At 39.0% G+C, this 15,286-nt stretch overlaps 1 protein-coding gene across 3 annotated transcripts; it reads right to left on the bottom strand.

Annotated features, from left to right (window-relative positions):
• Nucleotides 1–808: 808 nt before the first annotated feature.
• On the bottom strand, nt 809–15,072 carry edrf1 (erythroid differentiation regulatory factor 1). 3 transcript variants are annotated; one of them, XM_028007686.1, is made up of 26 exons: nt 14,976–15,072; nt 14,553–14,707; nt 13,396–13,604; nt 10,670–10,736; nt 10,462–10,587; nt 10,249–10,373; nt 10,005–10,152; nt 9,780–9,881; nt 9,574–9,695; nt 8,412–8,523; nt 8,022–8,169; nt 7,822–7,933; nt 7,205–7,316; nt 6,751–7,035; nt 6,594–6,665; nt 6,365–6,506; nt 6,073–6,264; nt 5,620–5,820; nt 4,740–4,958; nt 4,409–4,635; nt 4,171–4,329; nt 3,743–3,892; nt 3,478–3,631; nt 3,263–3,378; nt 2,983–3,158; nt 809–2,900 (listed from the first exon to the last, which is right to left on the bottom strand). In XM_028007686.1, exons 2-26 carry the CDS (start codon nt 14,649–14,651, stop codon nt 2,771–2,773), a joined length of 3,705 nt encoding a protein of 1,234 aa, XP_027863487.1. In that variant the 5' UTR covers nt 14,652–14,707; nt 14,976–15,072; the 3' UTR covers nt 809–2,770. The 3 variants fall into 3 exon arrangements, with proteins under 3 accessions (XP_027863487.1, XP_027863489.1, XP_027863488.1); XM_028007688.1 differs by having other exon boundaries at nt 809–2,897; XM_028007687.1 differs by having other exon boundaries at nt 2,983–3,155.
• Between the last annotated feature and the right edge of the window lie 214 nt (nt 15,073–15,286).

The following is a 15,286-nucleotide window of genomic DNA, read 5'->3' as shown; positions in this document are numbered from 1 at the left end:
TGTTACCAAATGTATTGGGTCACCCATCCAGATAATTAAATTCAGCTGTTCTGATCACTTCCATGGCCACAAGTATATAAAATCCAGAGGCTTGGCATATAGATAGCACCCACAGCAGTTTGTCAAATAGCAAATTGCTGTGCATAGAGGGATTTGTGGACTGGGCTTCCCTAGCTGGTGGTGAATGCAGTGTTGTAAAACACATCAACACTGGACTCTGGAGCTTGAGAAACATGTGCTCTCTTATGATAAATTATTCTTCTGAATATCATCCCAAATTGATGCAAAAAAAGCACATCTATGAAAGATTGAAATTTGTTATATTCGCACCCGTGAGTGTATTTAAGCGTATTGCAATGGTTTGAGTCCTTCCTGTTTATTTTCTAAATAGTTAACCATTCTCTGGTTCCCATTTCTATTTTTTTCTGCCCTTACTGTCCAACCCTGCAGCACAGAGGGTCGAGTTTGATTAATGAGGTGCATGAACAGTTTGGACACGCCTGCAGCTCCATCTGCTGTGGACTCGCTTTAATGACAACAGGGTCACGGAGTGCAGCCGGCTCCACAGTGTAAATACGATGTCCTCTCTTCAGCTACAAAACTCATGTGCAATAACACCTGCTGGCTTTGTGAGAGAACATGGTGGTACCTTTAAAAACCTGTCATATTAAACTGGATTAAAAAAAAAAAAAGCATTCAGGCATTTTAGATCAAAATATCACATGCAAAGAAAACATATCTATCTTTTTTAAATGTATGATTTAACTCTTGCTTATAGAACACAGACCTTTGAAGAAATACAGCATACTAGAATTAAAAAGTCCTTTACTTCTTAGAGCAACCATGCAAAAACAAAAATGGAGTCACTTTCTTACATACAGCATTATGGACACATCCAGCTCTTTTGATTTTTGCATTGAATGTTGCTCAACTATTGCACAATTTCTAAAGCAAATGTTGTAACTTAACCAAAATCACTTAACTTTTTTTTCACAGCATTATTGATAAACAAAAAAAAAAAAAAAAAAACACGCCACACAACCTGGAACCGATCTGACCCAATGATGAATAATTTATCTCAGCCTCAAGGAAAAGAATTTATTTCTTTGCTAGAAAGTTAGAAACGTCTACAAGTCTGGCTGTTGGTAGAGTCAAACTCTACATTGGTAATAAATGTAAACTTTCAATGTAAAATTCCTTACTAAAAAAAAGGTACAGTTTAAAAGTGGTGATGTGAACAGAAACCACTGCCACGATGCAGATGTTAAAATAAATGATACAGATAATAATAGTCCCTGCCCCTAAAAAAAATTAACAGCGTTGCCTGAGTTCGAGTTTGTTATCTGACACCTAAAAGCTGTAAATAACAGATTACTTAAATGCTTCTCAGAAGGCCTAGTCAAAGTACTGACCCATATGGCTGTACTACAAAGCAAGATAGATGGCCTAGCCGGCTGTGTTGAGATGAATGTCAGAGTTTTCAGTATCATGATGGTGGATCTGTTTGACACTAGATCAACAAATCATTATCTAGAAGAGATGCATTTCGAGGTTCAGTTTAGGGTTTTCATTGTGAGAAGTATTTAAAGTCCTTATAGCTGTAATCAAGTTTGATTACTCAAATTCAACACAAAGTAAAGGCTCTTGGTTGGACTATTAAACAACAACAACCCTGACACTCATTATAGTGTTTCTATAATAAATAACTCTCTGCATTCAATCTAAAAGCCTCCAGTTGGTGACGGCAGGAAAGGAAAACAAAAAAAGTGCAAAGTGCTTGACGTCACCATCCGAACCAAATGAAATCGATCTCTTCAAATGGGCAGATTTCTTTTATTATTTTATGAGAACTGATGCCAAATTACCTTTAGGTTTAACAATGACTGGAAAATATTTCTACATTTGCAGATCCATCCATGTATACTAGCACAGTTAGCTAGTTATATTACTTCAGTATTGCAAGTTTACTTCCATATATTGCAATATCTGAGAATTTTCATTTTAAACAGAAAGTGATATTAGTGATTTAAAATCTAGATTATTTTGATGTCTGATGAAAATCCAGTTTTTTTCCTCCAGAAAAGAAAATAAGGTTTTTTTTAATACAAAAATGTTATGGCCTAAATGTCAAGGTGAAAACTGCTGACTGCTTAATGTAATATTGACAATTATGTACATGAAGTTCTCCATGAATATAATTGTCAATATTATATTAAGCTGTCTAAAAAGGATTCAATATAATGCTCTGAAAAACAGATTCTTGGGTTTTCATCAGTTGTGAGTGAAACATTAAAATGAACAAAAATAAATGAATGAAATGTATTACTGTGTATAATAAGTTATATTGAGAGCTTTTTTTAAATTTAATAATGAAATAAATTAACTTATTGATGTTCATAGTCAGTAACGTCACTTTTATGTGTGAGAATAAATAAAACAATCGTCGTGTGTGGAGGCAAAACTCAAAAGCTTATGTCATAACCTAAATAGTAGCTATGGAACTGCAAAACTACAAATTTCCAGCTATGTTATCCTGCTGCTTTTCTCAATAGATGCAGCAAACGTTCTTTCATAATAAAGTATTAGGGGTTTGCGCTCCTTAAGAACATTGCATGGTTGGTCAGTACATTTTGAGTGGAAAAGGCATCTAATCATAATACTCTTAACATCAGAGTGCAGAGACAATTGTAGTTGAAGTTGCTACACACTGTACTCCTCTTGTCCTCTCTGTGCTTTAAGCTCCTTTTATTCCTGTGTTGTCACTTCCTGTTTACGGGGTCAGCTGCTGCAGGAGCTCAATGTAGAGCTCAACACGACTGAGGAGGGGCGCGTCTTTCTCAGCGCGCAGGAACTTGGAGTACACGGCTTTGTAGTTTCTCAACATCTCCTCGTCTTTACTGCTGCAGGGCAAAACAGAGGTGAGCTGGTCAGCGATGAGCTGGACAAAGAAGATCGCACGCAGGGTTTTAGACAGCTGCTCACCTTGGTTTCCGCTTGCTCGTCGTCATCAGCTTGATCACTTGTAACAGCAGGAAGGAGAAACTTGGCTCAAACACGCCAATTAACTTCAGCACTTCCTGGAGGTCCAATCCAGACCTGGAGCCGCCGACCCTATCGGGAGAGTCTGGTGACTCGGCGGCAGATGGTTCAGTCTGCTGCTGGGAGGAAGAGAGCATTATGCTGTGAACAACAATATGTGGTCAAAGTGAGTACATCCCTCTTCAAGTAAGTACTAGAAGAGGGATTTCAAGTTTTTACTTACTTCTTCCTGTTCCTCCAACAGCTCCTTCTGGATCAGCTGGAAAGCATGGCGGATTTCTGACATGATCTCTATTGCTCCAATCAAGCTCTTCAGCTTAGCCACGCTGCTGCTCTGACCTTTAAAAAACACACAACATGGCTAACTGTAGGAAGGTTTTGGAAAAGAAATGATCACACAGGAGTCCAAAACATTTTTAAGATGAAAAGTTATCCCACCTGTCATGGTGAACTCTGTGAAAGCCACCCTCTCCAGCAGCGTGCGCAGCAGCTCGCAGGGCGCGTCTTTGAGGCTGAGGAACAGAGAGACAGCTTTGCTGTAGTGAAGCTCCGCCAGGCTGCGGTGTTGCTTCCTCAGGTGTTCGTCCCCCACCTGCGTCACAAGCGCAGCCAGTTTCTCAGAACACAAATGCAGAAACAAGTGACACAGCAACACAGGAAAGGAGTCCTTCAGATAAATAAGATCATCAGAACTGAGTCGTACTTGATTTCTAAAGCAACTGTGGTACATGGAGGCCAAGCGGTGGTGGATAGTTGCGGCTCTGTACTGGTACAGCGGTTGCCGGGCCGACTCGGTTTGCAGGTCGCAGTATTTCAAGGACTTCGTCATGGCATCGGTCACCTCCCGTTCAATCTGTACAATCAAAACACAAAAACGCAGCTTTTGAAGTGGAGGAAACGCAACGTTGCCGGAGCAAGTTGGGCACTGAATATGTGCACCTAAATAAATCGGAATATCATTTGAACTGAATCATTTCAGTGTATCAATGCAAAGAGTGAAACTGTTGATGTTTGATGATAGCCATATTCACTGGAATATGCCTGTTATTATTGTCAAGTGTTCCTAAGAAGTGGAAGAAATGCCTGGTGTGGTGTTGGGGTGTGTGTGGGTGTGTGTGTGTGTGGACTGACCTGCTCCTGCGCCTTCCTGGACAGTGGTGCGTAATCCTGCAGAAGCGTAGCCAGGGTGAAGTAGGTGGTGGATAGCTCCCAGTTCACACTGTCCCATACAGCTGGGTGGCCCTTTCTGCTACCCAGCGCCCTTAAAGCTTGCAAGTAATAGTCTACGGCCTGAGGTAAAAAAAAAAAAAAGTATAAATGGAAAAAACTATTTTGTATTAGATACATTTAATATTCCTTGATATATTACCTTATTGTAGTAAAGGGCCTCCTCTGGAGAGAACTCTCCTCTGCTCTCGTCGGCAGAGACAGGACAGTGGGCCTGAGCGCAGATCCTCATCAGCCTGCCGGTGTTGCACAGCAGTAAGGCCGTGTTGGTGCTGTCCCTGATGGCTTCAAAGTCCTTCATTCCTTTTTCAAAGAAGCTGAAGCTCTTCTTCCACAAGTCCTGCTCTGCTGCAGACACAGACTTCTTCACTAGAACACAAACAAGACAACAGCTTAGTTTGACATTTTCGCCGGTAGGAAAACTGATTCATGAAATCCCGTGAATGCTAAACAAATAAGTGCACACGTTATACCTCGTTTTTCTGTCTGATTGGCTGCTGCCTGGTTCATGTAGTAGACCCCCATCTCGTTGCGAATGTTTCCCAGCCGTCTGAGGACCTGGGACAGCTGGTCGGAGGATTGATCTTTCAACACCTCGGACGTGAGCATGTCGTGTGCCGCCTCGTAGCATCTGCAGCTAACAAACAGCTGGTACTCGGGGTCCATGGCCAGATCTGTTGCCATGCTGAAGTCTAATAAAAAGAAAGAAAGATGATTAATATAATCAATAAGACCAAGTCAAAAAAAAGCAAAAAAGCAATCACAATAAAAACTTAAAATCATTTTTGTATCTGTCTTTAAGTCAGTGTGGCCAGGGGTCCATTTGTGGGCCCTGGACTGACTTTGTGCAACTCAAGAATGACACAAATTCTTGTGTTGCACAGGTGGTTGAGGCAGATGGAGTCTTTTTTTATTTTTAATCAGGGCAAAATTATGCCAAATTAAAAATATTAAAATTAAAATATTGCAACAGAAGATGCTGGCTACAACACAAAGAATTCAATAACTATGCACCTTCTGAGGACCACGTCTAACCAGCAGGCTTCGGTGCATCCACATCTGCTTTTAGGGAATCTATTAAACACCGCTATATAACTTTTAATAAAAGTGACATAAATCTTATTGTTCAGACCTTTGAAAATTTTCAAAGTGGGCCTCTTTCCTTTAATAAGCAAACCTACACAATCCCTTCTCTATAATAATTGACACGTCCTTTTCCAACAAACAATCTGACCACTCGTTGGTTTCCTTTCGCTTTTTGCCGCTTATTTTTTTGGCCTCAAGTTCTTTTGACTTGGTGATTTTGGCCCGTTGTGACATTTCTAGTTTAGGTGATACAGAATGAAGACAGACCCTGGCAGCTGCTCTCTCTGTGCAGACTGTGCAGGATCTCCTGGTCCTCTTTGGTCTGGTAGCTGTACTCCTCCAGGTACGCTGCCCTGTTGCTGGCGTTCTGGGCCAGCATGAGCTGAATGTCTCCACAGAGTGACAGGCACTGGCTGTGAAACTGGAGCACATGCGGGCGCAGTGTTTCGCTCACAGAACAGTAAGCATCTGAGGAAGGTGATAAAATACAAAATAATGAGGAACATAAAGAGACCTGTGTTCAAGAACTGTGAAAATTCTCATTAGGGTGTTAAAAAGTTATTTCTTAAACTGATAAATGTAGTTTCAGCTGTGTTTTTTTATTACACTTTAATGCTAGATTAATATAGAATGGAGAGGATACAAATTACAAGCTAAGTAATTTCAAAATTCACATTTTGGAAAAAAAAAAAAAAAAAAAAGAAGGGAAAAGCCACTCACCATAACACTGCAGGGAGAGCTTGATGTAGCGCAGGGCTCGTCCGTACTTCAGCAGGTTGGTGGCAGCGTCCGACAGCACGTAGTACGCTTTGGAGGCTTTGAGGAAGAGCTGCAGTTTCATACGGTGCTGCCAGGAGTCTGGGATCATTCCTGAGCGTGTCGGGTGCTTCTGGTCGGCCTGCCCTGCACCCGCTGGGGTCATGCGGGAAAATCCACAAGTTCACCATTAAGGCATAGTGTTTTTTGATTTCATTTTTAACTTATTTTTGTGACGTGAGCAGAGTAGTCTCACCTCTCTCCAGAAGAAGAGAGATTCCTTTCTCTGAAGCTCCGTTGCCGCCTCCATCCTCATATTTTAGCGGAATGGGAGTGTTAGGGTCGGCAGCGGGCAGATCGCTCTCCTTCTTGATGCAGCCATCCACTGCTTTCAACCCCTGTGGATTTATTACAATCATATTTACGTCTCTGATTTGGCTCTTCTGAACAGTAAGACTGTGACATGACATTATGCAAGAACTCGCCTTCAGTACGTAGCTTAGGACATGTCTGCATCGCTCCTCTTTGTCTTGAGAAACAGGAAAAGCACAACTTGGCTGTGGAAATAAAATCAGAGCGATGCTTTATGCTTTGAAACTTTCTCCATCTTTAGTCTGAAAATACCTAAAAGTCATCTCTTACTCTGATTTGGTGAGTTGATTTGTATTTCTCAGGGACCGACAGCTCCCCCACGGAGCGGATCACGGCTACCGCTTTGCTGTCATCCTGCGGCCTGGAGCGGTTGCCGTAGGTTCCCATGTCTTCGCCGTCCTCTGTCAAGTCGTCGTCGTCCTCCTCTTCCTCCCTGTCCTCGTCGCTGTAGCTGTCTTCAGAGCCACCGGCCCGCAACGACTCCCCTCCGTCTTCGTCGGGCAGCTCGTCGAGCTGGAACAGCTCTGACAGCATGTAGTAGGCTGAGGCAATGATCTGAGCACGAGCAATCAGGAAAAAACAGAAGCAATTGAAAGAGGGGTTGGGTTCCTTGAGGCCAAAAGCTGTTGCCCTCTGAGTCAAGAGGTTTCGCACTGCGTTTCCCAAACGCCAGCTCTGAAAGCTATGGGTAAAAATGGAAGTGGAATTTTTCTCTTTCACATACCTGAGGATGTTTCTCCGGATCAAGAAGTTTGACGCAGTTTAGGAGCAGAGTTCGGATTTTGCCATAGTGCTTTCTGTTTTGACTTGCCTTCAGTATCAAGTTGCTGGCCACTCTGCGCCACAAAGACAAACGACGACAGAATCTTATCTCAACTCTTAATATTTTACTTTCACATATATATTTAAACTTTACACATTATTGAGTTCCTTCACTTCTTTTCCCTGTACACTTCCCTCTGCATACATTGTGCTATTTCAAACATTCACCTTTTACCATAACATACTCATTCAGGACATTACAGCCGTGTGTTTTGGTATTGACGTCTTCTACGGTTTATGAAATAAAAAACCTTTTGCAATCATTTTGGGCTACATTGAGATGGAACCTTCCTTCCAACCTTCCTTGCATTGACTGAAAGTTTTCACTCTATGATTTTTCTCCTTTTGCTTTATTCTGCTGTTTCTCCATTTTTCTTACATTACAATCTATGTGTAATATAGATTTTTTGTTCAATATTATGTACCAAGCAATATTATGTACCACAAACAGGCTCCTATCCAGAAAATAATAATAAAATAATACAAAAAAAAATAAAATAAAATAATGAAGCTACTCACCTGTATAGTAAAACAGCAACAGGAAGGGTGAAGGGATTCTGATATTTCTCTTCTTCAGCCTCCTCACATAAAGTCGTGAGATCGTAAAGCTTCACTATGTCACTCCCGCTAGCTGTAGATTGAAGATGTGACCGAAGCAGACATTAGATACACAAAAAGAGAGCAATTAGAACTAATAAATGAAAGTATTTTCTCCCTACCTTTGAAAAGCCAGTAGGTGTGACCCTCTTTAGTGCAGTTAGACTTTAGGAAGGAGAGGATATTTTGGGCAATGTCTTTTACCACCCTTGTAGAGAAAGTCGAGTTTTCCAGATGAGGGATGTCTTCTGTTTTTATCATTTCGTATTTCTGAATGAAAACACAAGAAAGCAAAAAGAATTGAACAAATGTTCAAGAATTGTCAAGGAGCTGTTGTACTAAAATCTCCACAAACAAACAAATCAAACAAACAAAAAAAAAAAAAACTCAGCTTAATATTGTTTTCAGGTTTTGTGTCCTAGATGCCTAGATTTAACATGTTAATAGAGTCCACACCATTTCTAAACAGTCAGAAGTTTGTGTTATTGAATGTGTTAACTCTGGCAATTTACCTGAACAATGCCATTGACGTGAAAACACATGACGAGCTCTGGGACGTTGCACATGAGATTGTCGAGCCAGTAGTCAATACCAGTTAAAATGTTGATTGGTTTGTTGCTGTCCCTGGGGGAAAAAAAACAGAGCAAGGGTTCAATCTGCGTTCAACGCTGCTCCAACAATCTTTGGAAGCAGTCCAACAAACATTTCAGTAAATTGGTCAGTTTTTTTTTTTCCTATGTTAACGCTGCACATCTTAGCAAACACCAGAAAGAGTCAGCAAGAAAATGAACATATTTTAATTATTCCAACTCAACTATTGCTCTGAATGTACTGCATGAATATTTGAAAAGGTTTTCAACAGTCTATTTATTTAGGCTTTTTAACGAAGACCAAAGAAATTAGTATAAAACCTGCTCAAACAAACATGCATGAAGTGAACTCCTTCAACTTTCCACATTTTGTTAAGTTACAAACATAAACTCTAATATATTTTATTGGAATGTAACTTGATATACCAACACAAATCAATGCATTACTGAATACAAACCTAACCACAAATTTTCTAAATAAATTTAGGTCTGGACTTTGATTAGGCCATTCCTTCACATAAATATGCTTTGATCTAACCAATGCATCTGTAGCGCAAACTGATTGGTTACAATACAGAAGTTGTTGTCCAGGTGGAAGGTGAATCTCAAGTCATGTTCTGGTCTCCTTTTCTTCCAGAATTGTCATGCATTTAACTCCATCTTTCATTTACTCTCTGCTGAAGAGACTTGCATTTTGCATCCAAGTAAGATTTTGGTCTCATCAGTTCAGTTTCTTCCATATTTGAGGTGGCTCCTGGTGAACTGCAAATGCTGTGTCTATTGGCTGTCTTTCAACGACAGCTTTCTTTATCCCGCTCTTTCAAAAGGTTTGAGAACATTCTGTTTAACACAGTCCACTGAAGTCAATGCTCATAGTGTTAAAAGGATCAAGGGTGTGCACCTTGCATGGTCAACCCATAAAACTTATATTTTCTGCTCCCTACTGTGTTCAGAAAAATTACGATTTTCAGACAAAGTGGATGGGAACAGAATATTTCGTTGCAAATCAAAATGTATTTGCTTAGTCTTCAAATTAAAAACAAGCACAGATCTTTAATGGGAAGACAAGAATTCATCATCAAACCTTAGTCTCAGACTAACAGCAGGATATCGACCACCTCCAAAAATAGGCATGTTGGATCCAACCAGCATGTGGATGTCCTCAAATGTCCACATGATGTTTCGCACAAAGTCGTTCCTTAAACCCTGTAATATAATATAATATAATATATAAGTAAACAAGTAAACAGCTGCAGCAGGATTACATTCTTGAAGAGTAAAATATGCTACCTGACTGTTTTCCCCTTCATTGAAGAGAGTAGGAAGATTCTGCTCTTTAGGCACTGATGCCACCTGACCTAAAGCAAAGCTGCTGTCCACAGGAACACTTTCCTGAAGATTTAACAAAATAAGCACTTAATTTGTGTAGACATCCCCTATAAAATGTATCTTAAAACTTCCTAAATCTAACTTTGAGTTGAGGAACCGTCCTTAATCCAATGGTAGCCAAGTTACCTGTTTGGGAGTATCTGCTTCATCTGCTTCAGACATTGCGCTGGTGAAAGTAGCAGGCCATGAAGAGCTGTACTCTTCGGCTCCATTCTCCTCATCCTCTTCTATCATGTCTTCTGTTACAGGTTCTGCAGCCCCATCACCATTTATACTGCAGAATATAATAGTGAAATTACAACATCTTTAGAAGTCAAATTAAACTGCATATCAAAACTTATTTGTCCAGAAATAAAACCCAAACTCTCACCTGTAGTAGAGGAACTTTGACAGGATGGCTTTCTGATACCAGTGCTCTTTGCTCTTCTTCTTTCTCTGCCATTTTTGATCTATTAGGCGCTGGTAAATCTCTTTGAGCCATGTCCAATCTCCCGTCTACAACAAAACATTTCAGCACAGTAAACAGACGTTGTCATTAATATAACTGTTCCGACGAAGTTGAATTAAACATGCCTCCCTGTACCTGAGAAGATCTTCTTAGGAGTTCCTGAGTGTCCAGCTCATCCAAAAGCAACGTCCTTCCAACACGATGAACAGCCATACTAACATGGGACTTGCTGTAGGGGATTTTCAGAAGCTTCTTAATGTTCTGCAGAAAACAAAAAAAATAAGTTTTGGCCATATCCATACTTCAGAAACAAGTTAGAAAGATAAGGAAAAGCGCTACCAACCTCAGAATCTGATACGACATCCACGTCATCCCCAATGCAGTCAATGAAGTCATAGGCCATCCCAAAACTGTAAGGATTTTTAAAAAAAGATCCCAATACAGTTTTCCACTTATAGTTTTTTTCACTTATTCAAAGCTTCACACACTCTGAGGCACTTTTTTTTTAAATGGCTGCAAGAAGGTTATATGCTCTTGGAATTATACAATAAGTTCTGCAGTGATGCCAATTGCAACTAATTATGTGTAAATCACACTGTGGAGAAACTGGCAATCCAGTATGTTGGAATCAGTCTTCCTGACAGCTTTCTAGACATTTTATTTCTTTCAGAGAGCAGTCATCCCAAATACCAAATGTTTAGTACTGTAATGTACTTTTTAAATCTGGAACTTTCAGTACTTACAAGTCACACAAGACTTAGCTCAAAATATTATATTATTGTGGCCTACTGCAAAAGTTACAAGATACTGAGATTCCAGACTTTAATTACAAATGACAGTTTGTTGCTACTTTGTTTCACAAAAATGAGCTAAAAGGAGAGTTTGGCTAGTTGCAATAAAAGGGAACTGTCACCAATTCTTCCTCAAACATGCAGACAGTTCTCATCTAACAGGAGTCAAGGTCAAGTCAAAGCCTTAATTAGAAGAGAAAATGGCATTTACAACTCTTGAGGAAACTTGCAACACACAGGAGTCTTTCCTTTCAATGAATATACAAAATACGGATAAAATAAAAATGTCCACTGCAGGATTTTATAAAAACATAAACAGAAGTTTTAAAAAAACTAATCTTACTGTTTCTACACCGTGTTTTATTTGGGTCACACACACTAAAGTTGGCATTAATGTTTAACTCTCGCGATCGAGAATATACCGTGTTCCAAATTATTATCCAAATTGGATTTAAGTGTCATAAAGATTGAATTTTTTGTTGTGCTATTAAATTTATAGATGGTATTGTGTGTCAGGGCTCTTTGAATCACTATAATTAATTTCAGAGAGCTGGGTTGATTAGTTCGTCTGGTGAGCTCAATTAAAGGAAATCTACTTAACAAGGATGGTCCACATTATTAAGCAGGCCACAGGTTTCAAACAATATGAGAACGAGAAAGGATCTCTCTGCTGACAAATATCATCAGATAGTTTAGGGTCGTATGACAAGGTATGAAAGCATTAGATATTTAACGAAAACTGAAGCGTTATTGTACTGTGAAGAGATTTGTGGTTGATTCAGAACAAAGATGGGTTTGTACAGATAGAGGCATAATGAGGAAGGTTTCTGTTAGACAAATTCATCGAATTAAGAGAGTAGCTGTTAAAAAGCCCTTACAAAACAGCAAACAGTTATTTGAAGCTGCTGGTGCCTCTGGAACAGGAGCTCTGGGAAGGTTTTCTGACATCCTACAAAAAAATTCAAGCAGAAACTATCCACAAACTCACAAGTTCAATGGATGCAAGAATTGTGCAGGTGATATCAAAGAAGGGCTCCTATATTAACATGTAACTCGGTCTGTTAAGATGTTTTTGATTGAAATAGCTTTTTGATTGTAGTACATGTGACCACTTAATGCTGCACATTCAAAGAATGACCGTTTGCAGTTCTTTATAATCCATAAAATGTTTAGAAAATCTGCTGTTCATAATAATTTGTAACAGTGCATTTTGAGTTTTTTATTTTTGAAAAAAATACTGTTCTCATGGGGAGCTTTGTTCAGTAAAATATGATTTATACTCTAATAGCTCATGACTTGAAAATTATACTGACCATCATTTGCATTGACCATTTAAGAAAATCTGAGAAAATATCACTTGCATAATAATTTGGAACACGGTGTAATTATTTACAACTTTTCTCTTTCTGACTGCAAAATGATGTTTTTTCCCCACTATTTCCCCTTGTTGTGTCTACTGGAATGTTGATGGTACAGGCTGTAATACAGTGGTATGACTAAGTGGTTGGATAGGGATCATAATAAATCTTGCTGGATGTTGTGCACAGCAGCAATTTGGATTCCTTGGGTTACAAATTTTCCCTCGCAAAAGAATATGTAGGATGGTTTTGTAAAGAACATGACCCAGCTTGCTGTGCGCCTCTCACAATCCTGGTTTTGCTTTGCCAGTATGCTGAATGGATTGCTGCTACATAGGCACCACATCTTTAAATTTGCTATCCCTGCTTTTCATGTGTCTGCGACACATGAAAGCACATGGTGCACAAGTCTAGGGCCATCAAAGAGATATGTAGTCACATATCTCTTTGCAGTTTTCTGCAATTCGAAAAAGCAGAAAACTTCTGTATTCTGACATTGTCAGGACAGTTATATAAGGTGCGTCAGATCTAACCAAATTGGTCAAAGTGACGCCGGGTGTATAAAACCCTAAGGCTGCTTCTAACTAAACAAAATTTTTCACACCTCTTAATGGCCTCTCTCATGTCATTCATAACTCCTCAGACAGATGGGGGTCCCACAGAAACTGCACTGAGTGTCTTTGCTATGATTTATTTCATTATTTCTCCCTTGATGTATTTTAAGCAGTGTTATCTAGGATTAATACCATTAATATGGTAGAAAAGACTGATCTTTATGTTTTAGAGGCACAGGGAGAATTTTTTTTTGTTTTTCCTATTTTAAAAAGTTATTTTCACACACAAATTTTCATGACACATTTTGCTTGTTCGAACTAACTGAACTTGCAGCGTTTCCACTGTACAATAATAAATGCTAATACCTAGAGAACGGTTTGCTCTTGCTGCTGGAGCCTAACACAGTGGTGCCAGCACTGCCAAGCTGGGGGTTTTCTCTCAGCCAGTTGGCAGGTGGAAGCTTCAGGTCCGTCTTCTCCTGCAGGAGGGCGTAGGTGGTTGGAGGTGGGGCAGCAGAGTACTTGACCACTGCGCAGCTCTTTACTTCTCCATTTCCTAAGCATACTGTCATATCCTGTAAATAAGACAATTAGACATCAGATTATAATTTAGAAATAATAGTTATGTTACTGCCAAATTTATTTTATTTGTATTACTTAAAACAATTAATAAAAAATAAAACAACAAAGCAATCAAAATGATTTTAGAATAAAACTTTGATGTCACGTCCACTTGAGCCAAAAGTCGCAAAGTAAAAGGAACATTTTACGGAGATAGAACCAGGCTATTGAAAAATTTAAAAGCAGTATGAAAATCTTACAAAATAGATGTATGGATTTAATAATGATGAATAATTTAAATTTGTATATCTGTGTACATGTCAGATATTTCTAATATATTACAGGGTAAAACATCTAGAGACGGTACCATATTTTGCCAGTTAACAAGATATTGTAGTCAGTTTGAAATTATTTCACTATAATAGCTTGACACATGATTCTGCTTCTGTCTTTGTTGTCCCCTCTAAAACTGCTTATCATAGTGAATATCGCAGTTTGTGCCGTAAGAAGCAGGAGCTTTGGGGCAATTAAATGAACTGTTATAGGTAAATTACCTTACATTTTCACTAACCACTGAAAATTGAACACCAGACATTTGGATGTGACTTCCAAATATTAACATATGGTAATATTTAAAATAACTTACTAAATTAAAATGTTTTAGGTGACCGGGTTACAACTTCTCAGATTTGAAATTGAACATTAGGACATAAATTGTGGTACATACTACTCTTAATATAGTTTAATCTATGCAGCTGTGGCCACGTTAGTGAACAGAAAACTAGATTTTAATGATTTTGAGGGGTGTCTCGTCACTTATCGCGATTTTTTGAGTGATTAAACTAACATAACTCCGGGAAACTTAGCAAAATGTACACACTTTGCTTATTAAAACACGACAATAAACATGTCATCTTAAACACAACAAATACAATATAATACTGATCAGCCTGGTAACTTACATGTTTGCTGTAATCTCCTGTGCAAGAGGAACCACCAACATCTTCTTTTGAATTATCCATGGGAACCCCAGGCTCTCTGTCCTCAGGTTGTAAGCTCATACTGGACAAGTGAGTCTTTCCACTTCTTTCTACTATCCTCTACGTATTTCTAACAGCTGGAAAACAAACATATAGCCCAAGCGACACAAGCAATGGCTTTATAAAGTAGGTAAACACACAGTTGCATCGATAAAGTCAGTGGCAACTTCAGACTGTCAAGCTAGCTCAAGAAAACAGCAGTCAACGTGGGAAAAATTGGTTTCACAATACGAGTGTAGCACTAAAGCTAACCCACAGTCAAATGACAACTTGCTATTACTTTTCGCAGTCTAAATAATGTAAACCCACTGGTAAATAAACACGTTTTAGATGCCTGTAGCCTACCTTTTTCCCATCTGCAGCCACTCTGTGTGCAGTTCTCAGACTGACAACAAGCCGATGACGACTTCCTGTTTAACGGTAAAACGAACTGCAAAACTAGTTTTATTTCCTATTTATAAAATATAAAAACTGTTTGGAAACTGAGAAAGAAGAAAAAATCAGACCGTTAATATGCTACATAACTTTATGGATAAGAATATTTAATTTAAAAACTCATTTTGATAAGAGGCGTGAACCGGAAATACATTGAAGAGTTCTTTCTAGAAAAATGGAGCGCTTTCTCGTTTGTTTTGAGGGCTTTTATTCTGAAATTC

The sequence above is a fragment of the Xiphophorus couchianus genome, chromosome 22 (assembly GCF_001444195.1).
Source record: "Xiphophorus couchianus chromosome 22, X_couchianus-1.0, whole genome shotgun sequence".
Taxonomy (NCBI): Eukaryota; Metazoa; Chordata; class Actinopteri; order Cyprinodontiformes; family Poeciliidae; genus Xiphophorus; species Xiphophorus couchianus.
The sequence above is the reverse complement of the archived record's forward strand: the minus strand, read 5'-3'. Positions and strand labels throughout refer to the sequence as shown.

What these genes read in the sequence shown, in the direction of transcription:
- edrf1 (XM_028007686.1), bottom strand. Translation starts at nt 14,651, where the DNA reads ATGAGCTTACAACCTGAGGACAGAGAGCCTGGGGTTCCCATGGATAAT. An exon ending in TCCTAAGAAGATCTTCTCAG is followed by an intron (nt 10,374 to 10,461) that starts GTACAGGGAGGC and finishes GTTTTGTTGTAG; the next exon opens with ACGGGAGATTGGACATGGCT. An exon ending in GTTGCTGTTTTACTATACAG is followed by an intron (nt 7,317 to 7,821) that starts GTGAGTAGCTTC and finishes TTTGTGGCGCAG; the next exon opens with AGTGGCCAGCAACTTGATAC.